Source organism: Pomacea canaliculata, linkage group LG2 (assembly GCF_003073045.1).
Source record: "Pomacea canaliculata isolate SZHN2017 linkage group LG2, ASM307304v1, whole genome shotgun sequence".
NCBI lineage: Eukaryota > Metazoa > Mollusca > Gastropoda > Architaenioglossa > Ampullariidae > Pomacea > Pomacea canaliculata.
Window position 1 is genome coordinate 38,680,099 of NC_037591.1, and position 24,358 is coordinate 38,704,456.

Sequence of the window (24,358 nt, forward strand, 5' to 3'; positions counted from 1 at the left end):
AACCCACAGTCCTACACATACTTACTCACTCATAAAACCTTTTCCCTTATTAGTAGTCGAACAAGAAGCCCAAGTGCTCCACTGTAAATGTCGGAATATTAAAGACATCTTGTATCATCTGCTTTCTTTTTTGTAAATAAACTTTTCGTGTTACTGTGATTTAGAGAATTATGTGAGAGGTGGCATCGAGACGTGGAAATTGTCTGCAAAGAAAATTATTGAGTCATTTCTTGGTGAACTAACTGTTTGACTAATGACAAAAATATCTAAATATTTTGAAATAATATTAATCGTTTAATTGCGTTCTACAAATATGTTGGCATTCCAAATATTCAGACTTTGATATCTTGTACATTTCAAAATTTTAAAGTGTTTGTTTTATCATTGGCCGAAGAAATTCGTAAGCACCACCACCACCATCAGCAATAGCAGCTACGACTAGGCAAAATGTGCTTTTTGTTGCTTGTGTATTCCTATATTGTTGATTTCCTATTGTTTTCGGTCCAAAATAGATATTGGCGACTTTTCAAACGATCCTCCAGGTTCTGTGAGGGCGAAACGCTACCAGGGGACCGTTATCAACTGCAATCCTCCACGATACAATCCAGGTTTGTACTATTATTTTATTTATTTTTGATTTATTTCATTTGTTTATCTATTTATTTTTTATTTTATTTATTTATTTATTTTTGCTTCTTCTCCTTTAAATGTTCCTTTTGATGGAAGTCGTTGTATTAGAATAACCCACTCACAGATGATTCTGAAAAACTAGAAGTTATTTCACCTTTCATGCTTAACACAAACAAATAAAACACAAATATATAGGACATCAATAACATCTAAATACTAGTCGAGATGTTAAAGCAAAAGGTCTAACAGCGCTGATAATATAAAGTATTTATCATATAAAATATTTTAAATTCCCATCAAAATATGAACTCCGCCTGTTTCCGTTTTCCTCAGATGCAAGCTTCCAGTGGTTCAAAGGCCCTGGAGCCAACTTCCTGAGGACCGACCTCAACAAATACCTGTTCATGTCCTTCAATGGCAAGCTGTATTTCTCAGAGACAAGCTTGGCTGATGCAGGCATGTACCACTGTGTGGTCACCCTCACTGTACCCCCGGGGCAGCGCTTTGCCACAGTGCAGCCACCAAGTAAAACCAGTCTTGGCATTGAGCTCATCGTGGAGGGCGACGGTAAGATGCTCATCCTCCATCTTCTCTATGTTACCGATTGTAATTCTAACATTTGTAGAATATTAAACTAATAAAATCAATCCATTCTAAGTCTTCCAACAGTCTTGCACTAATCTTATCAGCTGTCGATCACTGGAATCACATTTAAGTTCAGTTTGTTTCTATCGAGGAATATTTAAACTTTTTTTTTTTGGTTAGTGGTCTAATTACTGCACAATGTATTTCAACCACCTGTGCATTTAATTACAATATATTTCAAACACCTGGCTGTGCAGTGGCCACGGACTTTGGTCCCGAGATCCACAACGACTTCCCCGCCGTCTTCCCCACCGTTCCTCTGAGAGGACAACAGCTGCGAGTGGAGTGTCTGGCGTATGGCAGGTGAGTGTCGTAGAGGCAGGTGTGTGCAGGTATAATGACAGGTAATGTTACTGGCAGTCGTGTCCAGACACAGAGGTGTCGCCGACTGGAGCAGGTACAGGCGCGGTCAAATGACACGAGCGTGGGAATGTGGACCCTTGGCATGGGTGTTGTGTGTGTGTGAATATTCGGGTGGGTGGGTGTGGGTGGGTGTTGGTAGGTGTTTGAGCAAAAACCCTATTCCGTTCTAAAAATACCTACCTGAGAACATCACCAGGCCATGTGAGTTCAAAATTGTGAATTGTCCACACATACGACTGACTAACATGAAAGTTTCCAGTTCTCCCACTGGTGGAGGTCTTCAAAAGGTAAACGTGTCCAAAAACAGTTCTGACATCTGTGGGCTGACAGTCATATCTACATTGAGCTGTATATAATCATTAAAAAATCTTGCACCCCACTAGTGCTTTAATTAATATCGGGAACAACCGCGGTAGACCAACATTACACAGACTCGGACTGGGTTCCAGCCTGCCGCTGTACTACACGTGGAGCAGAGACAACGGACCTGTACCCGACAAAGCCTGGTACCTGGAAGATAACCGGGTGCTCATCCTTCCCGACGTGCAGCTCGAAGATGCGGGTAACTACACGTGTAACGTGCAACGGAAATCCAGCACATCTCATGCCAAGAGCATCAGCCTCGTCATAGAAGGTGAAGAGACTATCCAACCCTGTAGCTTGTGTGTTTGTGTGTGTGTGTGATACCATGTACCTCTCATTAATCTCTTCATCTTCCTGAGCTGGTTTTTCTCTCCCTCATTGCGCATGCTCACTCCTATTCTCTTCCGCCCTTTTTCTTAGCGGCGCCGTTCTTCATGTTCCCACTACGTGATCAGCACGTAGACATCGACAGCCAGGTGTCGATCCGTTGTCACGCCGGAGGAGTGCCCGCCCCAACGTACGCATGGCAAAAGAACGGCCAACCTTTGACCTCGACGCCTGGCGACGTGGAGGTCAGCGGCAACGTGGTGGTCATCAAGCGGGTGGACCCAGCCCGCCACAGCGGCATGTACGAGTGCTCGGCCACCAACCTGCATGGCACCAGCGTGTCGTCTGCTCAGCTCCGAGTCTTGTGTAAGAGACGGTTACTTAAAGACCTGGTGGGGTGCAATTATTTGTCATGAGTAGAAAGAGGTCAGACTTGGGGTGTGACATTTGACTTAATCTAATCAATTAATTAAAACTTAATTAATCTACTACATTATCTGCATGACTCAGTGTTCGTTCCTCCATCATGTTTTCTAGCGTTTGCTCCCACCTTCAGCAAGAGACCGCTCGCCGACACCATGACAGCGACGATTGGCGGAAACGCGACGATCATCTGCCAACCGGATGCGTCTCCATCACCGGAAATGACGTGGTCACTGAACGACGCACCGTTGAATCTCGTCAAGGGAGCTGAGGGACGAGTCGTGCTGCTGGACAACGGCAATTTGTTCATCACTCAAGTACAAATGTCCGATCAGGGTCGGTACACCTGCACTGCAGAAAACCTCAACGGCAGGGCATCGAGTACCGGGCTGCTGAGTGTAGTGTGTAAGTACCAGTCGGGTGGATTCACGATACCCAGAAAAAAATCAAGAGATTAAAAAAAAAAAACTGACATCCTTAGTGCATTTCTGAGTGAACTAAAAGTTGGTCATAAATCAGGAAGAAAGGCAATTGGGGAATATTAGGATCAAGAGGGTCGACAGGTTTGAAACATTCATTCACCTGCATATACAGTCACACCCCATCCCTCGCCAACACACACACAAACACACGTAATCCTACAACACACACACTTGCTGACACACGTTTGTCACTGGATGCAAAACTAATAGAAAGCTGCGGCCGGCCTCCCTCCCATGCGATGTTAGACCACCTCGCGACTAGACGGGGGAAGCCCCGGCCCCTCCTGATTTAATTCCGCGAGTCGTTTCGTCGCCTTGTATCGTCCCCTCGTCTGTTGTCCTGTTTGTCAAGCGCAGCTCGCACAACCATCACGGTGCCCCCGCGTGACACCCACGTGGACGTCAACGGCTCCGCCTTCCTGCAGTGTCAAGCGTCCTTTGACCGGAAGCAGCGTGACCTCGTGTACGTCTGGAGCTTCAATGACGTCACCATCGATGCCGACAAAGACCCTACCTTCAAGCAGGTATGTGTGATGAGAAATATTTACATTCGCTTCTTCAGTTGTGGTCTCATCAAACGGGGTACGTGGGTAGGGGGATAGGGGTAGGTGAGGAATCGCTGTCTGCGCAACAGCCTCGTTATTATGCAGTTTTATATTCAGAAAAGAAAGGGGTAGATAACCGTTTATAATTTAAACTACGACTATTTTGTGAGGAGGGTTTAATGTTGAAACCTAATGCTTATCATTGAATAGTAAATATTAGCTATGCACTTTTAGTTAATGTTGATATTAGTTATTATGAGTACCTGATGTAAAAATAATTATCGGATTTTTTTTCCTCGTTGGCAAATATTTTAATTAGTCACCATAGTGATTAGTGTGGCTGGTCCTGGGCTGGTGGTGCACAGAATCCGTTCCATGTTTTTTTTCACTCGCTTTCGTTTTCTCTCCCCGATCTTTTGCCCAAAGTGCGTGTGAGCAATTCAAGAAGCATTCAGAGCAAAGCTGTGTGAATGAACTTTCGCATTCGACTCTTGAAATTAAATATGACCTTTGAACTGCTCAAACAAAGTCACTGCGCAGCATTCACACCCACTGCCAACTCTTTCCTTCAGTCGCTCCCACAGGGTTGTCTCCTCAATCTCTTCTCGTATTTTTGAACTTTGTATACACTCTCACTGGAGTCTGTTTACTGTACAATGTTAATCACTGATTGCGTCACCAGGCTGAATGTTTATTTAGGTTTACTGTTTCTAGCTAGGAGCTTAAAAAGATTTTTGCGCACTCTTGCGTTCTTTGCTTTTTCTTTCTTTTTTTAATTTGTCTTCTTTTCTTAGTTTTTGTCGCTATTTATACAATTTTATTTATTTTTATCTATTTTTTCTTTGTTTCTGTATTTATTTCTTTGTAGCATATACAACAGGAAAGGAGAGAAAAATATAACATGTTTGTGTTTTTTTCACCTTTCTGCCCTCAGTTTAATCCTAACCCTCCACCTTTCCTTTGCTGTTTGTTTTCCCTGTGTGACTGGCTCTTTACTTGTTTGACGTGGAGAACTATCACGGTGACGTCACCCTGTCCGGCCCTGTGTAACGGACAAGTGCTTATATCGACATGCACTTGCCTTAAATGGCAGCGAGACCTTTCTGGGGACATGAAAACCGTTAAAACACGTCACCTCCTGGTATGAACTCACAGCCATACCCGAGTTGATAAGGGTGGGATCGGTCTTGTGAGTCAATGAGATTTCACTGTAGTTATCACGTGAAACACATATTGACCTCTGTAAGGGTCAACAAATAAACTTCAGTGAGCGAGGAAGGGAGAGAACTACTTGCTCTCCCAGAAGCCCCTGTGGACTCTCTTGGTGTGAAGGAGACAGGAACTGATGCTGAGCAGGGAAGCCGCAGTCTTTTCTTCATCAAAGTCTACAACACCTTCAGAAACATTTTAAGCACCATCATAATTTTTTTTCAATCAATGTTTCCTGCGTTCGTTGGCCCACCCACCCCAACTGGCAGCACCCACCCCCTGTGGCAGCAAGGTACAACAAGACAATATACCTGATGATTAGTATTGTTATTATTATTTGCTTGCAGTCCACAAGCGATGACCAGCTGGGGCTCTACATCATCAACACCCAGTTTGAGCATGCCGGGGAGTACAGGTGTACGGCGCTTACGGTGGATGATAGCGTCACAGCCTCCGCCTACCTCACAGTCCAGGGTCAGTTAGTTTATTTATTTATTTTTGTGTTCAGGTGTATCTTAAATCAATCACTTTCTTTCTTATTTCTTTCGCTTTTGGATTTTTTTCTTTCTTTTTTTCCCCCTTCCATTTTACATTGCCCGTGCAACAGATATTGGACAAGCGTATAGCCCTGTAGCTTTTCTCCACTTTTTCGTTCTCGTATTACGTCTAACCCTTTTTACTTTTTTTCTTTATTTCTGTCCTCACATTTTCATAATTATCATCTTTTTTTAAATTGTGACCCAGCTGACCTGACCCTGACATCCAGGGGTCTATAATGTTCTGGGGGGTTATCTTCCCCAATCAGTTTTGTTTACTGAGCGCACAGGCAAATACACTCGCCACTTTAATGAGGACTGGCCTCGAATTTAACGAGGATGTAAAGAATGGGGGCGAAGACGGGTATGTCAGTTCGCGCTGACATGATCTTGGGTTGATGGACACCTGAGTGCAGAGTGACATTGTAGGGTGACATCACGGCGACCTTTCTCCTGACCTGGGGGTGCTGTCGTCAATGAGTTTGGGTCAAGATAGACGAGGGCCTGCGTTCACATGGACAATAAACAATTGTACATCGCCAAAGCGCTAGACATGGCTCTAACTCGCCCTCTTGCTCTAACTCGCCCTCTTGCTCTAACTCGCCCTCTTGCTCTAACTCGACCCTTGCATCTTCCCTGCTATTGACTACTTCAACTCTTCTTACTCTTGGTTTATCTTCTTTTTGTCAGGTCCCCCGAGCGAGCCAGCAGGTGTCCTTGGACAAGTGGTCAATGGGATGTCCGTCGTCCTCATCTGGTCTGTAGGTGACAGCCATGGGGCGGATATTCTTTTCTTTAACATCGAGTACAAGAGCAACTTCAACCCAGTCTGGCGCTACAAGTACACACGTGAGTTCTGCAACATCGCACTGGGGCACCAAAAGTTTCACTTCTGAAACAACTAGCTAGCGTTATTGTCGAAGAAGCTTGAAGAATGTTCATGAGGAGGAGGAGGATAAGGATGAGGATGAGGATAAGGATGAGGATGAGGATGAGGATGATTAATGATTGATGATGATTTTTATTTACATGTTGAGGTCTTGATTCATCTTTTTCAACTGCTAAAATAGCATATGACATCACCTGTGTTTCTTTGATGCAGAACTACGCACTGCTGACACACTGAGCGCCGAGCATCCTGATAAACACACCTACGTCGTCACTGACCTCTCGCCGGGGTCGTCTTACTCCTTCCGGGTCTCCGCCATCAATCGCTATGGAGTGGGTCCGCCCAGCCAGCCGTCTGGTAAGTTGTTCGAAATATCGGTGGTGATTTTTGTGGTGATTGTATTGATGGGGAAGGATTGTGGTGAGGGAAGTGAGAATGATAATGACGATGATGAGGTTGGTGATGATTAATGAACGTGTTGTAGCACTATATCTGCCTAACCCAGTTGGGTTATGTTATGCCTGATAATTCTTCTGATTCTCTTTGCTCGTGATAAAGTTTGTAGAAACAATCTCTTACATTTTTCATATTTGAATCCAACATTTATCGTCTACTCTGTTACCTATAAAATTCACAGCACCAGGTGAAGTTTTTGGTTTGGGCAATTTTTGTGTTTGTTGTTGCTTTTTTACTGTTTGTGTATTTATGCCTCCTTTCTTGTGCTCTCTTTACTTCATGACAGCTTACTTGAAAATTCCCGATGCTGCACCTACGAAAGCCCCTGAAGAAATCTCCATAATGTACAGCACGGTGGGCACGCTCGCCTTCACCTGGCAGGTACGTCCCAGTCCTACTCTGTCCACACCTGGTCATATTCCTTTCATGTATCACTAAATAAAATTCCTTCTGACACAAATCTTTCTGACTTAACATAAATAAGAGCATACCGTTATGATAGCTGTGGTAAGTATTTTCAAAATATTTTATTCCATCATGGTGACCTTTCATTTCCCGGTAATTCTGTTTTCATGTCAAGGTATGAATTATGAAAGAAGTGTTCTACTTTCTAGACTACGACAGTGGCCAATAAATGTGTGCATGTTTGAGAAGACATTCGGTTTATCCTCACGAAACCATTTTTGTGTGTTTGACCATGTTTGTATGGCAGTGGGATTAATAGTAGACTAAAGACAAACACACACAACATGCTTTTATAGCAAGTAAATGAAGACAAATAAAGTCTTATCTCTAATTTGTTAATTTAACAATAAATAAGAATTTAATATTATTCATGAAACACTAAATGAACATCTGCAAGATAATAATAATAATGGTATATATGTAATGATGTACGAACAGTCACAAAAGTTTGTGGGAGTGCATAAAGAGGTTAGAGAGAAAGGATTTGAGTAAACAATAAACATCCTAACCTGTGTTTTCATTCAGTAATTTTCGTCACACTCTGACGTCATTTTCAGCTAGTTATTACGCAAATTTAAAAATTACGACGCACGATGTGTCATCTGCGTATTAGTCTGTCACGTGATGAGCGAGACAAACACCGGCGGCAAGATGTCTGCCTGACACGCGACTGTCATGTCTGTCCTCTCTCTGCGCCCATGTTGTCCCCACGCCCACACATCAAGGAGTTCCACAAACACGAGACAATCTGATTATTCAGCCATTGTTTTCTCTGTTCACAATTACTCCAAAGTATTTTAATACTATCCTTTTGTGCTTAATGAACTGAATTCTGAGAAAAATATTTTTCTTAACGTTGACCCGGGGGACCCCACTGTTTACACAACCTAATGTATGAGGGGAAACAGAGGATTGTGGAATAGATGGGTGCTTGGCCTGCCTGCTGCATACCGTGGACTAGATACAGTGAACCACTTACAGCTTACTCCTCTGGGCCCCTATGCTATACATGAAGAAGCAGTTTTTGTAGAGCGGATGAGTGTTTCGACTAAAAATGTATCTATTTACTCTATATATATATATAGATATATACGTGTATGAACTCTTTTAGTACTATTTTCTCCTTGTATCAGGAAGACTAATCCACAGACAATAATTTTGGTCATTAGGAACTCAGTGAAGAAGACTTGACTGGTGACGGTGTCGGCTACAAGGTGTTCTGGCGGAAGAAAACGAACAACGACAATGGAGGCCTGTGGCAGAGGGTAAGGACCTCACACCAACTAATGAATATTTAAAATAAATGTGGACAACGTTGTCTACACAACTATTTGTGTTGTAGCTCATAGGCTGCTAATTGCCTGTGATCATTTGTCATTTTATGCTTTATTCCTTTTTACAATCGGAGTGTCTATACCCTCACTCTCTCATTCCTTCTTTCTGGCTTTCATTCTCTCTTTCTGGCTCTGTCTTGCTTTGTATCTCTTTTGCTCCTTCTCTCTGTTTCATTTATATTTGTCTCTCTTATCTGCTCTCTCTTTCTTAAGGCTGTCTCGTTCTCTGAAGTTAAATTCCAGAAATAATTACTGTACGCATTGTTTTACTGACTTTGTCACAGGAAGTACTTTATGGACGAACTGACAGGCATGTGGCGCTTGTCGGCCAGGACAACTTCTACTTGGAATACGAGGTGAAAGTCGGAGCTTTCAACAGTCTGGGCGATGGTCCCAACTCTACAATCTTCATCATCATGTCGGCGGAAGACTGTGAGTACTGTTCTTGAAGGAAAGGGTGAGACAAATGACAAAGGACGTTAACTAGAAAAATGAACTCGTGAAAGGAAGGAGGGAGGAGAGAGATATATGGAGAAAGATAGGGGATGAGAGAGTCTATTGGCATTACACATGGTGTCGGTATCTGTTCGCCATCTATCAGTATTAGTTCAGTTCAGTTCCCTACAGTATTGCTCACCAACTGTCAGTGTTGTTCACCAACTGTCCCTAATGTTACAGTGCCTATTGAGACACCTCGCAATGTCCGTACAGGGGAATACAATGCCACGGCCTTCCAGGTGTTCTGGAACAAGGTGGACACCAGTCGACAGGCGATGAGGGGCAAACTCGTCGGCTTCCAGGTATTTGGTTGAAAAACAGAACATTACTGTTACCCATCCGGTTAATATTCACCGCAGTAAATGTTTTTTGGCAAGGATTTAAAGCTTTGGACATCATTTTTGTCATAGCTGATGGATCACCCCATTCATCTGCAGTTATTTCCCATAATCGAATGGGTTCAAAATGTTTTATTAAATTTGTTGGGTTTTTATGGCATGAAGGTTAACTACTGGTGGGAGCCTGAGCCTGGTACCCTGTACTCCAGCAATGTTTGGTGCGACGACTGTGAAGAAACCATGGTGATCGGCGTTATTCCTAACGAGAACTACTGGATAAACGTGCAAGTCTTCAACACTGTAGGACTGGGGCCCAAGGGAGAGGACACATTCATCTCCCTGCTGCTGAATCGTAAGAAACTCTCGCATTCTCTCCCCTTCTCGTTCCCTCCTTCCGTTCCCGTGTGTGTGTGTGTCAGTGAGATGCTCTTGACATACTTCGAATTATTCCTTGAAATTCTGCTTCACAAAGTTGTTCATTGTATTTCATGGTTTGTTGTTAGCTCCCTTGTTGTACCCGGAGTACGTGATGGTGTCATCCCACGGTCCTGACAGCGTCTTCGTGCAGTGGAGAGGAGTGAGCATCGGGCTGCTGGAGGAACCGCTGATTGGATATAAAGCAAGTGATTGACATGTTGTTATAAATATCAACTAAATGACTGATATACCATGTTAGTGCTAAAATCTGTAATAACAACACCCACTGTGATCAGAATGCGAGAAGTTGCCACTGTTCCTGTCTGCAGGATAATTCTCTTGTCTTGTCTGTCCATCCACAGATGCGGTGGTGGCCAGCTACTGAGAACATTCTAACTGCCAATGACACTGTGGTCTACAAACGCCAGACCTCGGGGGTCATCGTCGGCATCAAAGAGAATACTGTCTATGCTCTTCGTGTTCTCGGTTTTAATCGGGGTGGAGACGGGAAAAAATCGCCAACAGTATATTTTACACGAGGTATGTCAAGTGTCCTGAGTGTGTTTCATACACGAGTGAAAGATTTTTTATAAATTGTATGGCTTGTAGCTCAGTTTCTGTATTTTCAATTCTGCAATCATGAAAAAATCAAGAATAAAATAAATTAATGGCGTCAGTTGAAAATGACAATAACTGTAAGTCCTTTCCGTCTATGACTGCGGTTCTCATACGGGTTTCCCATGACGTCACAAAAGGGGGCTCCTGATTGGGTAAGGCTTCATTAGCATATACTCAAATCTTGGCTGACCATCAGGACGTTAGTAGACAAACCTTAGGTCAATCCCCGTGTGCCTTTTATTACAAAATAAATAAAATTAAGAACGCATTTTAACGAACTAATGGAATGGCTAGCTGTTCGTTAACTTTCCAGTAACTTTGTTGTTAGACTGATTAGTATTTAGAATGACACTTGTGCAGTTATGTAGTTTAATATCAAAATGTCTTCTGCTGAATATGCATAACAGAATAAGTCCATACCCGTTGCTGTTTCAGAGGGGATGGTTGTGTACAATCCACAAACGACAGACATCATGGCAGGAGCCAGTCACACTACTGTTTCAACATGGACGATTGCACTCACGTGTCTTACCACCTGGCTAGTCTTACAGTCAGAGAGCTTGTGACAGAGGATTGTATCAGCGAATGGACCAAGAAATATTGTTGTTAATATTGTTCATTCATGTTGAATGGAGGTGCGTGATACTCCATTGCATGGCAGGACAGCTCGGGTGAACTTTCCTCCCTTCTGTGTTCCAGTCACAGAGCAGTTAATTCCATTCCCTCTCCCCTCGCTGTTGTGTGATGTATATGTGGTATTTTAGTCTTTTATTGTTATACATGGTCCGAGACTGTTGTGTGATCTATGCATATACGCCGTATTTACGCCCGGGGGGAAGTGAATAGCCGAGTGGTTAGAGCGCTTGGGTCCGAACTGAAAGTGCTGGTTCGAGACCCGATTAGCGCAGCAAACTTTCCTCAGTCAACCCACTTGGCGGGGTCTCTGTGATTTCACTCTGAGCTGGACGGGATGTTAAAGCTTGAGGGGATGATTATATTCTTCAGATGGAGAATGTGAAAACAAGACACTATAGTATGAAATGCTCTCATGTCAGCATGCCCCTCGGTGATGAGCTCCTCCGAATGAGTGCCCCGTGGTCGGTGTGCCCTTTGGCGAGTCGGGGCACTGGACTCAACGACAAACAATTTACGATGTGTTTGGTGGAATGACACATTCATCTGTTTCTCTTCACCTGCCTAGGGGAAAAGACTGGCAGCGGAGGAGTAACTGCTACAGTCGATCACGTGATGACCTTAACATGTCTACAGAATCTTCATTCTTTGAATGTCTGTCGCTAATTTCACTGTGGCATGCTGGTCATGTTTATGGAGCTTACACTGTGTTTTATTTTTGTACGTTCTGCAACTGTCTCACATTGAGATTTACTCGGTGCGATGAATTTTAAAATATGGAGACTGTGATTATTTATAAAATTGAGACATTGTTTCCACTGAGAGGCTCAGTCAAAGCTGTCTTAGTGCTCGTTGATGAGGCTGGGAATAAAATGAGGCCACGTCACTGGTTTGTGTGTTTGCTGCTTGCATTTTAGTATTTTGTTGTTCGTTCGTTCTTTGGGTTGCTTGTTCGTTTTGCTTTGTTAAAGTCTACAAAACGATCCTCTGAGTTTCATGTATTGGAGTCAATAATATTTTTATATTCAATTTATTTTGTGTCATTTTAAAAAAGTAAATGTGACATTATTTTTGGCATTATTTTATATTTTTATTTTATTTTATTTTATATATTTATTAAGGGGCTTTTGTCATGCGCGCATGTTGAGAGGGCGGTTTGCACTGAGAGTGTGAAAGCATCATAAACAGAGTACGACCTTTACCCTGGCCGCACTTTGACCTCATTAAAGCTAATTCCCGGCATACATTGATGATCGAACGTGTACAAACATAAAGGTACACGCACACACGAACGGACATACACAAACACACGTGCATGCGCGTGCCTTCGAGACAAGGTCTTCACTGTTCAATGTCTCGAGAAAGTTGGTGTTGAATGGCAGATGACTGAGTGACAAGGACCTACCCGAGGTGTTCGAGAGCTCTCGTCACTAGGGCAACGCCTTGGTGGTGACATCAGCTCACTCCTTTCCTCCTCCCCTGGTGTCCTCCAGCGCACAGTGATTACTTCTGAGTTTCTGCTAAACAGTCAGACATGGGATACTTGCACAAACTGTCACAACACTGACATATTTTCAGAGAAACCTGGGAAATTTTTTTATTTGACCTTCTGTAATTTTCGGATTGTGCAATTCGCATCCATAAAACATTTGAGTTCACAAGTAAGATACTGCATTTCTTTCTTCTACTTTCATGCTATTTGTATATCATTTTTTTTCTTTTTGCCTTATATCGTCTCTTAGCATATTCTTTTTTTAAACAGTCACTTTCCTTCCCTTTTTTTAAAGATGTATATTTGCTGTTTATGGGTATTTACTCCTGAGTGCATATAAATGTCATTGCTACAGTTCTTTGTCTCATTTTTTTTTCATTATTATTTTAAAAAAAATCAGGCACTGTGTCAGATTTAAAAAATGTTTATTTTAATGCTTTTATTGTTACTGCAGTTTTTATATACTTTTTCTGACATCTTCTGACATCGGTTTGTTAATTTTCTAAAAAGCGTGACGGTAAGTGGCGCCCTCTGTAACCGTCCGAGCGAGGAAAAGCTGTTGGTCACGATGGATTTCAAACTTATCTCGCATCTTGGCCTCTCTAACCCTTCCCGCTGTGACTCGGCATCAACCAGGCTTTATTTCGTAAGTCGGGTAGACAGGGTACCCACACGACGCCGCGGCGCTGCTGGAATGCTGGGAACTGGGTTGGGTATAGGTCAAGGTCGCTGGACAGTGTGACGTAGTGATGCAGTCTGACCAATGACGTAGTCCCGGCGACACACCATCCTCCTCTCTTCCAGTTCGTTTCTAACCACAAAAAGGAAATAATGGTATCAGCAGGGTGGAGAGGGGACCGGGTGGGGTACAGCAATGGGGTTAGAGTTACCTGCCCGGGGACTCCATCATTGCCTCACGAGGGAAGGATTTGTCTTCCACCCATGTCCAGTTTCTCTTAGGATTATGTCACGTGACTTCAGATCCTTGAGCATGTTGACGGCCCCCCACGTCCCTGACTTCAAACAAAACTCAGTTCCTCCAGTTGCTACGAGTCTGAGGGGTTCGTTGTCTGTACTTTTGCTGTTTGTATTCTCGATATTTCGTCAGATCCCTTGGGTGAGCTTATTTACATTATTTTCCAGGCTGAGAATTTCAATAATAATTGGCTCTTTTTTATTTTTTATTTTTGCGTACACTGTTTTGCATTTAGCGTTTGAGACTACAAAACAATTTATGTTGAACCTGCCTTCACCTCCTACCCCTTTCTTCAATTTATATCTTCATTTCCTGCATCTGTACCCTTATACCTCTTATCGCTTTCTTTGCTTTGTTAAATAAGAAGCCCAAACATTCGATAAGATGGATTTATCCGAGGTGTTCTTGTGCAGCCCGTCATGGTGTCACGCGATGGTCTCGGGTGGCTGCTGACGTCATGGGTATTGTCAACGACCATCCTCGCACAGCCCTATGGTATGGGATGCTCACATGCAAGCACTCAAAAATGCGTTTGTCAAATGAATTCTGCATACCACTAGACTGAAACACACACGCACGCACACAGATAAATGAAATACTAAAAAAATAAATTCGCAGTCAACTGCCAACAGTAACGCCTACAAGCATTATGTGTAACAGACTAAATTCAAACATTTTTTTTATTCTATCAAGACTGCCCGCTAGGGTGGACATCATTCGAAGACCACTGTTACCATTTTGTCTTCTACCCGACACAAACGTACCACGCAGCCACGGCCACCTGTGAGGTGAGTGGGTCGGGTACCTGTAAGTAATACTTAGTACAGCTGTTGTGCTCACCTGCCAAGTCGTCACACGCTCTGAAGCAAAATTAATCTTCAGAAAAGGAAAAAAAATCACCTATTTATGTGTGTGTGTGTGTGTTGGTAGGGGGCGGCGTGTATGCGTGCGTCACAGCGTGGGGTACACACCAGCCGCACTGACCCACAGCTAGTGGTTTGTTCAGTTATTTGAATACAAGCTGTAAAGGTGAACAGAGACAGCGAGAAATAAATTGAGATAATACAATTAAATCCCAATATTTATTTCTCTACCTACCAGCAAGATGGCGCCTATCTACTGAGTGTCAACAGCGAGGCTGAACACACTTTCATTTCCCAAAGGCTAACTCGAACCGAGCTCGACAGGTGAGCAATCGCATTATACGGTGATGACACCACACGGTAATAATACATATAGTATGTACAAAGTATATAATGTTTGTTGGTTGTTTGTTTTTTGTTGTTTCTTGTGGTTGTTTATGGTTGCTGTTTGTTGGTTTTTGTTTGTTGGTTGTTGTTTGTTGGTTGTTGTTTGTTGGTGGTTGTTGTTGGTTGGTTGGTTGGTGTTGTTTGTTGGTTGTTGTTGTTTGTTGATGTTGTTTGTTGGTTTGTTTATTGGTTGGTTGGTTGTTGGTGTTGTAAATGTAGGTGATAAGAAGTTTTCACCTTTTGCTAGGAAATATGAGACGTTATTAACTTTTGTTGACTAAATTCCCTTTAAAATAAGGATTGGAACTTGTTTACAAATTGAACAGCTGATACATATTTATCGTTTATTTATAAGACTTGATAGTTTTTCCCTGGTCGTCGCTTCCTTTCTCTCTTTCTTCTCTCTACAGAGCTCGTAGCTGGTGGACTTCGGGCACAGGAGTAGGTCAGACCCTGGTGTGGGAGGGTGACAGTACAAAACCCACCCTGGACATGCGCACCAAATGGACAGAAGAAGGAGTCAGTCAGAAAGCGAACATGCACATCGTCTACGCCTTTACTAGTGAGATAACGGGTCTTGTTGTCTTGTCAACCCCCTTCTTCCTCGTCAAAACACATAAAAATTATGGGTCGTGTTCTCAGATATTGTCTTCATCCTAGACTGAAATAGCTTTGGATGTGGCAAAGAACTGAACTGATGTATCCCTTGCTTCTGACTTAACATTAAATAGCAAAACATCTCAGTCCCTTTCAACTTGATAAGCTTCATCTAACGTGTTAAAAATTTAACTTTGTTGAGATTTCCTCTCTCTTCCCCCTTTCCCTCCCTACCTCCCTTTCTCTCTCTATTGTTCGTTTAGTGATGATACAGTAGAATGTTATGTTTTTGTTGTTTAAATGTTAACAGCCACGACAAACAGCTTTCTGTGGAACCGACAGCCCGCGAGTGAAAAATCTCCTTACATCTGTGAAATAAGCAGAGAAGAGTCTTTCCGGATACTACAGGCTCATAGGGACTTCTGTGAGTATTGAAATATCAGAAATAAATAGAACTCGGAAATATTTAGGTATTATACAAGAAGAATAAATTAGCATTGCATACTTGTAAAACCACCCCATGAAATGGTCCAGGGGTGAGATGGTGGAAAAGCTTGTCGCTAGCACAGGCAGGATCGACTGTCCTGGGTTCAAATCTTGTCTTGTGCATGCTCTTCTTTCTTTACGTGTGACATCTGTTTAAAGGAAGCTGCTTTACAGTGCTAAAGCCTTTGTGGCTGATTCTCATAAAGCATTATTTCTACCTTCTCTCTCTCTACCACACTCACCATCCAAATCACTCTTTGAAATGAGGGGCGGGAAGATGTCCTGGTCGCTTTCTCTGTACCCCCTTTTTTTCTCTCTCTCTCCGCGTTCCTTACCAAAAGAAATTTTTAACTGAATTGTATTTAAAGCTAATGTGCTGATGGAAATTCAATATAATGTCCTGCAGCGTACGGAACATCTTACACTAACCCTGCCGCAGCACCCCGAGGACCTCGGTTCACCATCTTACCAGAGTCCGTTGTAGTCGAGGGTCGAGTGGACTTCGTTTACCTCGAATGCTCCGCATTCAGCATTCCGCCCTCCACATATTCATGGTTAGAAAGTGTCTTTTTTTACTATTTTATTTAGCCTTATTAGGTTTCTTGTCAGATTATTTATTCAATTTTTTTGGTTTTTGTTTTGCTTTTTATTTGGATTTTGATTTGTTTTGTTTCTTTTTTCTGCTTTGTTTTTTTTTTAATATTTATTTTGCAATTGCTGTTTCTGCTAATCTTATCGATAACTTGCCATGCTGAATTCCCGTGCAGGTACAGGCAGACGTCATCGTCCCTCGTCATGCTGACACCACAGCTGGACAGCCGCTACAATGTCGTGGATGGTCGTCTGTCCATCCAGAATCCTCAAGAGGAGAAAGATGCTGGAGCCTATTACTGCACTGCAGTCAACGACTTTGGTACAGTCCGCACACACAGTGTTCGGATCTCCTTTGGATGTAAGTAAAAACTTTTTTTTTCTCTTGCAGGTAAATCCTGAGAGAGACAGTGTGTGTGCGTATGTGCGCGCGCGTGTGCGTGTGAGTGTCTGCGTGTCTGTAAGAGTTCGAATGCGAATGTTTATTAATTTTTTCTTGCGGTTGTGGAAGTGGGTCTTTCATCTTTCGTGCCTTTTTTTAAAACTAATTTTAACGCTTAATTATATTATTTAATTGTAGCGATAGTTATGAAGCAGGGGTAAGTCGTTGCCCTGGAGCATCATGTGGAATTAAAGAACAAGCATATTAATTGTTTCCCAAATTATCAAGCGGTGTCCAGCTCCGGAGGAGATTTTACTCCTGGAACTGTTGTTATAAGGCGATGGTAGAGTTGCTCTTGGGTAAAGAAACATGAATTGCCTGTAGGGTCTGAACACCGCTTTGTAACTTCGGAAACAAAGACGATTTTCCTTTGAGTTCCCTATTTTGCCCTGGGGAAAAGACTTAGTCTTGCTTCATAACTACAGTCCCTGGACCATGATTTTTTTTTCTCAGATATCGGAGAATTCTCTAATGATCAGAGAAGTCCAGTGCGCGCAAGCCTTTCCAAGGAACAGCCATCAACTGCAACCCTCCCCGCTACAACCCTGGTGAGCTGTCCTCGCTAGGAATCTTTCATCGACATTATCTTTGCTCTTCAAACAGCGGAGTGTGTATCTGGTGAACTGTGTATAGCTACACCTATAGATGCGGAAGCACATCTCTTATTGGTGAAGAGGAAGGAATAGTAAAGGTATTCCCCTAACCCATTTTACATCGTTTGGGGATTTTAAGAACTTTTTTCTTCCATCCCTCCTGTTCACAGATGCCAGCTTCCAGTGGTTCAAAGGCCCTGGTCTCAACTTTGTGCGACCTCACCTCAACCTGCATCAGTTCGTCTCCTACAACGGCCGCCTGTATTTCTCGGAGACCCAACGGTCGGATGCAGGCATGTACTACTGTGTCGTCACACTCACCACGCCCCGGGGTCAGCGCGCGGCCACCGTGCAGCCGCCCAGCAGGACCAGTCTGGGCATCGAACTCCTCATCCGAGGCGACAGTGAGTTGAACTTTGACACCACGGATGCTCATCGATACATGGTCTAAATTTTTTCGCTGTCGCATTTCTCTGTGTGCTTATTATTTCAATCATGTTGACTCCTCAGCGGCCACCGACTTCGGTCCCAACATCCACAGCGACTTCCCCGCAGTTTTTCCGTCGCCCCCACTGCGAGGGAACGCCTGAGGATCGAATGCTTCGCCTACGGCAGGTAGGTGTATGTGGGGGGCTGGGGTGGAGTGAGATTGTAGTGGGGTCAGGGGTGGGGTCGGGGTTTGTCGACTCAGAGACAGATATTTCTTTTTAAAATGAGATATTTTCGGCACAAAGACTGCGCGAGTGACGTGAGAAGAAAGTGCATGTCGTCTTGCCATCATGTAAACTCGCACCTGTTTGGCCCCAGGCTTCCCCTGCTGTACACCTGGAGGCGAGATAACGGCCCCATCCCCCAGAAGGCATCCTTTCTGGACGACCGGCGCGTGTTGATCCTCCCGGACGCGCAGGTGGAGGACTCGGGCAACTACACGTGTCGTGTGGAACGTGCTGGCCGCGCCACGGACTCCGGCACCATCAGCCTGCTGGTGCAAGGTAAGGACGGACACAAGATCTGGCTTGTGCACCTCGCTCCAAATATAAAAGAATATACCAGCTTCCCACTCATATTAATCTTTGATCCTTCTGAAATTAAATTATGTAAGTTCTGCTCACCGTTCCACTCGCACATTCGGTGTGGAGTGTGTGATGCTGACCGTTGCTTTCAAAAGCACAGAGCACCAAAGTTTGCCAAATCCGATGTGTCACTGAGTGATCCATCAGTTGACTAATTTTACTGTTTCTGTTTCACCCTTTATGACTTCATTCCACGAATATTTCATTTTTAATATTAAATTACATGATAATTTTATTTTTGTTTTTGTCTAAATTTCTTTGTTTAGTTTCTCCATGTTTTTCTCTTGTGCTAGAGTTCATCGTTTGTAAACATATTGACTATGCATATGGTGTCCTATTCCTAATAAACATTTCTTCCGATTTCCCGTGATGCCTCTTATCTCCATGGTTGCGCATGCTCTGTGCTCACTTCCTGTACTTCCCCAGCGGCGCCATTTTTCATGTTCCCACTACGTGATCAGCACGTCGACATCAACAGCACGGTATCGCTCCGCTGTCAGGCCGGAGGAGTGCCCACCCCGACCTACGCGTGGTTTAAAAACGGCCAACCTTTGACCTCGATACCTGACGACGTGGAGGTCAGCGGCAACGTGGTGGTCATCAAGAAGGCGGAGCCAGCCCGCCATAGCGGCATGTACGAGTGCTCGGCCACCAACCTGCATGGCACTCGAATATCGTCCGCTCAGCTCAGGATTCTGGGTGAGTGACATGGATGAACACCCCACCCTAGTTAAATCATCACCGGGGTCATCAAACTCCTTCCGGGTGTCGGGATATGGAGTAGACTAGCCAACTGTATCGCAAACAAACGTATTCAGAAGATCGTTTAGATGAGTGATGTTTGTGATTGTTTCTCATTCTCAGCGTTTGCCCCGTCTTCAAGAATCAGCCTGTCTTCGATTCTCAAATGGCCACCCGAGAAGGAAACACGACCATCGTCTGTCAGCCAGAAGCATCCCCAGCACCAGCAGTCACGTGGTCTTTCAATGGCAGGTTTCTGGACCTCGTCCGAGGGGTCGAGAGCCGAGTGATGCTGCTGACCAGTGGCAACCTCCTCATCTCACAGATACAGCCGGCAGACCAGGGGCGGTACACGTGCACTGCAGAGAACTTGTACGGTGTGGCGTTAGGACAGTTGTACTCAGCGTCTTGTGTGAGTGCACGGGGTATCTGTATTTGTGGATATTCCTTTTTTACATTTTAGTCACTACCATTCTTGAAACTAAACATAATATTTTCGATTCTTCGACGAAGTTTAAAGTTTTTTGTCAGATTCTGCGGTAACGAGCCTCACTCTCACCTTTCCACGTTTTGTCTCTAGCAAAAACAAGCATCACGTTGTCCCCACGTGACACTCACGTTGACGTCAACGGCTCCGCTTCCTTCAGTGTCAAGCGTCCTTTGACCGGAAGAAGCTTGACCTTGTATACACCTGGAGCTTCAATGGCGTCCCAATAGACAGCAAAACCAGCCCCACTTTCAAACAGGTAAACTCGCCAGAATCTGATTCGAAGGTTTTCTACAGGTAAGTTGCTAGATTGTCATCACCGGAATTTCCTCCTGGACAGCAATGACAGATGCTTAAAGTAATGTCTGATTTTCACTTCCTCTTTATCTTGCCAGTTGTCAGGTGGAAGCCAAACTGGTTTGTACATCATCAACACACAGTTTGAGCACGAGGGTGTCTACACTTGCAGAGCCATGACTGTCGACGATAGCGCGGTCTCCTCTGCTTACCTGACAGTTCAAGGTATGATCTGGCGAGTACCTTTGAGACTTTGTCACGTGGGCAACGATCATCTTCGTCCTCCTCATTTAATGCTGTGGTTTAAGTTGTTGTTTTTTTGTGTCCAGTAAGTATTTGCAATCTGTTTAACAGGACCTCCCAGCGAGCCAGCCGGTCTTTACGGGCAGGTGAGAAACACATCCGTTCATCCTTACGTGGACACCTGGCGAAAGTCACGGGGCGGAAATCCTGTTCTTCAGCATCCAGTTCAAGTCCAGCATCGAATCTGTCTGGCGCTTCAAATACACGCGTGAGTTGTGATGTAGTTACTTGCTGAGCAAGAGCATCAAACTGTTTTATCACAGAAATGCAAGAAATATCGTTAGTCCCATGAACTTGTCTTACAAACCAAAATATTTTCAAGATATTTTCCTTCCAGAGCTGCCCATTGCAGAGACCGTTAACCAGGAACAGCCCACCAAGTGTAGCTACATCATCACTGACCTTTCACCGGGGTCATCATTTTCCTTCCGGGTGTCAGCTGTCAACCGCTATGGAGTAGGTGTGCCCAGCCAGCCCTCAGGTGAGTTGGATTAGCTTCAGGGGATGTAGTTGTGAAACGAGGGTAAGTTCATTAGTCATTAACTATGAAAACAGACGTTTGTTGGCCCGAGGATAGTTCTTGTACTCCCCTTCAAGTCCCAGTGTTTATTTTATTACTTTTTTCTTGTCTCTCTCTCTCTCTCTCTGGGAGAGGGGAGGGGAGGGGTGAAAATCATCAGTTTTACTACTATTTACTGTTGCATCCTCTGTGTCTTAGCCTACTTCAAGATTCCAGACGCAGCCCCCAGGAAAGCCCCAGATACGATCTCCAACATGTTCAGTAGCATGGGGACGCTCGCCTTCACGTGGACGGTATGTTAGCCGTTATGTTTGTCTCAGAATTATGTTCAGACAGCGGCATGGTCAGCTCAAGTAGAGTCCCCTGACAGTCCTAACGTCTTTGGCGAGAAACTGTTGTTTGCTCCCCCTCCCTCTTCCTAATAAAAACATAACATAGGCAGGTTTTCGTATTACTACCCATTATTTCTCCTAGGAGCTGAAGCCAGAGGATCTGACAGGCGATGGTGTGGGCTACAAAGTTTACTGGCGCAAGAAAAGCGACAGCATCAGCGATGACAGATGGCAGTCGGTAAGTGCGTTTGTCACCAACGACAGGCCCCTTGGTAGGATGTACGAATTCCAGTTTCCAGACCTATCGTGTAAACACTGTCCACCATGGTCTATGGGTGGGTGGGTATGTGATAACAGAGGGAGCTGAAATGTTCTTGGGTGATCTCTTTTCATTTTGGAATATGCGATGTCATGATGGAATGCGACAGTTTATTGTGTAACTCTGACACAAGGTCCATTTCACCTTCAGCATATTATCTTGTATCTTATGAGTAACGCACACAAACGATGTAACGGGAGAGTAACCGAACCTGTGTGAGACTAATATACCAACCATATCACGAGGACGAAGAAAGTTTTTACAATTATGTCACGATCATTTAGTGCGAATGGTGAAAGATCTTACACTGACAGTGTCAGTATTACGGTGCATAAGTAAAGTGACTCATGATCTGACCTTTGAACCCAGGACACTGTCACTGGACGAACGAACAGTTATGTGGCGCTCGTGGGGGAGGAGAACTTCTACCTGGAGTACGAAGTCAAGGTTGGAGCCTTCAACTCTCTGGGCAACGGTCCCAACACAACCGTTTACATCATCATGTCGGCTGAGGCTCGTCAGTATTACTTTCAAAGCAGTCATAATCATACAAAAACCGTCTTATATCAGTACATTTTGCAAACTGATCATTCGAGTTCATCCCATCATACTTATCATTAACTCACCATTTCACTGTTAACCTTTGCCCTTCATCTGTCATGCAACACATTGTTGACGCTGGTACCCGGATGTCGCAGTGCCAGCAGCAGCCCCTCGCAACGTGTATGGTTACGGGTACAATGCCACGGCAGTGACGGTCTTCTGGAACCGCCTGGACAATACTCGTCAGTTTGTGAGGGGCAAGTTGAGGGGCTTTCGGGTAATAGACCATTTCATTTGCTTTCTGCTCAAACAAGAACTGAATTTTACTAATGTCAAATTAATTTTTTGTTTAAAAGTAGTAAGCTCTCTCTCTCTCTCTTTCATGTTTGAAGCCTTTGATAGACTCTTACAGTACTAAATAACTTGTGAATCCATCTTAAAATATTTTCCTTTTACCCTTCCTCTTCAAAAACTGCCAGTACTGTATTCTTGACCTACTTCAGACATGATTTTACTCTTTTCTTGTGTCAGTGCACGGGTACAGATGTGACATGATGCTGTGCAGATAAATTATTGGTTGGCTAAAGATGCCAGTGTCCAACGCTTCAGCAAAGTTTGGTGTGAGAGCTGCACGACTGCACTGGTGGTCGGTCTCTTGCCAAACGAGGGTTACTGGGTCAACGTGCAGGCATTCAACGCCGCGGGCTTGGGACCCAAGGGAGAAAACTACTACATGATTACCCTACTAAATGGTGGGTTATTTCCCTTACATTAGGCTCTTGTTTCCAGCTCGGCGAATAAAATCGTATAAATAGGGTTTCTGTTGGTTTTTTAAACATCAGATGAGGTAAATGTCGTTGTGTAAATGTTTTTGAAGCTCCCTTGAGGTATCCTGAATATGTCATGACCACGTCTCATAGCAACAACAGCGTGCAAGTACAGTGGAGAGGTGTCTACGTTGGCATTAGCGGAAGAACCGCTGGTTGGCTACAAGGTAGCACGAACTTTGACAATTTTCTTTCTTTGAAAAGACTTTTTTTTTTTAATTCTTCTTCTTTTGTGGTATTATTTCTCATTTTATTTTGTATAATTTAAATTTTGTTTTCTTTGTTTTGCCACTAACAAATTAATATGCATCATGCTTCAGATTTCCATTTTCTACATTTAAATCCACCACTTAACTATTGATTATTTAAAGATAAAAAAACACAGATTCCAGTGTATATGCCTGGTATGTTATATATCTGCTTTTCGAAAGAAAAGGACAAAGTTCAATAAAATTTAGTGACTTTTGTGTTTCCGTGTAACAGCTGCGATGGTGGCCAGCAACAGAAAACGTTCTCACTGCGCATGACACTGTGGTGCTCGGTCATCAAACTTCCGGGGTCATTGTCGGCATCAAGAGGGGCATTGTTACGCTCTTCGCGTTCTTGGCTTCAGCCTTGCCGGGGACGGCAACAAGTCGCCCACAGTCTACTTCACATTAGGTAAGCCGCTTGCCTCCTTGGCCCGGGTTACTCACTTAGCTTGATAACAGTTTGATTGCAGCTTCCATTTTGGTTATGAATCCTGTGCATACACCACAATCCAAAAAAAAAAAAATAAAAAAATAAATAAAAGAGAAACGAGAAAAAAATCATCTGCAATAAAAATCAACGTGAGTACACGTGTATCTCGCCTAACATATATATATATGTTTTTCTGCTAACCATTGGCAATATCTTTTGCAAGGAAGGTACACGTTAATTGTGAATTATTCAAGTGCATAGAAAATCATTCACGAGTAAAATCGGATCGGATTTTTTTTCAGAGGGGATGGTGGTCTTCAATCCAGAAACAACAGATGTACTTGCCGGAACTCATCACACGACTGCTTCCAAAGGGACTGTAATGGCTTTATGTTCCCTTAGTGCACTGCTCGTCTGCTTCTGTGGGGAAAACCTTCATTCAATCAAACTCTGAGCAAGTTTTGTCCAGACTGCAATCGCACTGCTAGTACAGCACAACTGATAATGAATACAAGGAATGTGTGGTTCCCCATAAACATGCTCTTGTTGGTCGAGCAAATTAAAGTCGCCATGTTTTAAATATTGATAGTATTAATAGAGGCGCGTGGGGAATTTTGTAACTGCTGCTGGACAGGTT

General features: G+C 43.6%; 4 protein-coding genes across 5 annotated transcripts in view; all 4 read left to right on the forward strand.

Annotated features, from left to right (window-relative positions):
• LOC112557022 (contactin-like) overlaps positions 1 to 12,057 on the forward strand; it is a 30,123-nt gene extending 18,066 nt beyond the window's left edge. For both annotated transcript variants that reach the window (XM_025226584.1, XM_025226585.1), the window contains 18 exons: positions 513 to 608; positions 964 to 1,197; positions 1,473 to 1,578; positions 2,088 to 2,272; positions 2,422 to 2,694; positions 2,866 to 3,156; positions 3,591 to 3,757; positions 5,335 to 5,461; positions 6,214 to 6,372; positions 6,626 to 6,769; positions 7,155 to 7,249; positions 8,503 to 8,598; positions 8,952 to 9,099; positions 9,346 to 9,467; positions 9,669 to 9,855; positions 10,007 to 10,122; positions 10,283 to 10,460; positions 10,974 to 12,057. In XM_025226584.1, the coding sequence (XP_025082369.1) occupies positions 513 to 608; positions 964 to 1,197; positions 1,473 to 1,578; positions 2,088 to 2,272; positions 2,422 to 2,694; positions 2,866 to 3,156; positions 3,591 to 3,757; positions 5,335 to 5,461; positions 6,214 to 6,372; positions 6,626 to 6,769; positions 7,155 to 7,249; positions 8,503 to 8,598; positions 8,952 to 9,099; positions 9,346 to 9,467; positions 9,669 to 9,855; positions 10,007 to 10,122; positions 10,283 to 10,460; positions 10,974 to 11,104 (2,855 nt within the window). In that variant the 3' untranslated portion in view covers positions 11,105 to 12,057. The remainder of the gene's footprint in view (positions 1 to 512; positions 609 to 963; positions 1,198 to 1,472; positions 1,579 to 2,087; positions 2,273 to 2,421; positions 2,695 to 2,865; positions 3,157 to 3,590; positions 3,758 to 5,334; positions 5,462 to 6,213; positions 6,373 to 6,625; positions 6,770 to 7,154; positions 7,250 to 8,502; positions 8,599 to 8,951; positions 9,100 to 9,345; positions 9,468 to 9,668; positions 9,856 to 10,006; positions 10,123 to 10,282; positions 10,461 to 10,973) is intronic.
• A 1,065-nt stretch (positions 12,058 to 13,122) lies between these two features.
• On the forward strand, positions 13,123 to 14,892 carry LOC112557027. Its single transcript, XM_025226589.1, has 4 exons — positions 13,123 to 13,780; positions 14,053 to 14,134; positions 14,333 to 14,427; positions 14,741 to 14,892. Exons 1-4 carry the CDS (start codon positions 13,538 to 13,540, stop codon positions 14,828 to 14,830), a joined length of 510 nt encoding a protein of 169 aa, XP_025082374.1. The 5' UTR covers positions 13,123 to 13,537; the 3' UTR covers positions 14,831 to 14,892.
• A 3,469-nt stretch (positions 14,893 to 18,361) lies between these two features.
• Positions 18,362 to 19,792, forward strand: LOC112555966 (contactin-5-like). Its single transcript, XM_025224595.1, has 3 exons — positions 18,362 to 18,590; positions 19,098 to 19,370; positions 19,536 to 19,792. Exons 1-3 carry the CDS (start codon positions 18,362 to 18,364, stop codon positions 19,700 to 19,702), a joined length of 669 nt encoding a protein of 222 aa, XP_025080380.1. The 3' UTR covers positions 19,703 to 19,792.
• Positions 19,793 to 20,556: 764 nt separating this feature from the next.
• Positions 20,557 to 23,958, forward strand: LOC112557026 (contactin-like). The gene is made up of 8 exons (XM_025226588.1): positions 20,557 to 20,980; positions 21,218 to 21,312; positions 21,494 to 21,589; positions 22,040 to 22,187; positions 22,369 to 22,490; positions 22,779 to 22,965; positions 23,091 to 23,207; positions 23,524 to 23,958. The coding sequence occupies exons 1-8, from the start codon at positions 20,788 to 20,790 to the stop codon at positions 23,565 to 23,567; spliced, it is 1,002 nt and encodes a 333-aa protein (XP_025082373.1). The 5' UTR covers positions 20,557 to 20,787; the 3' UTR covers positions 23,568 to 23,958.
• The last annotated feature ends 400 nt before the right edge of the window (positions 23,959 to 24,358 follow it).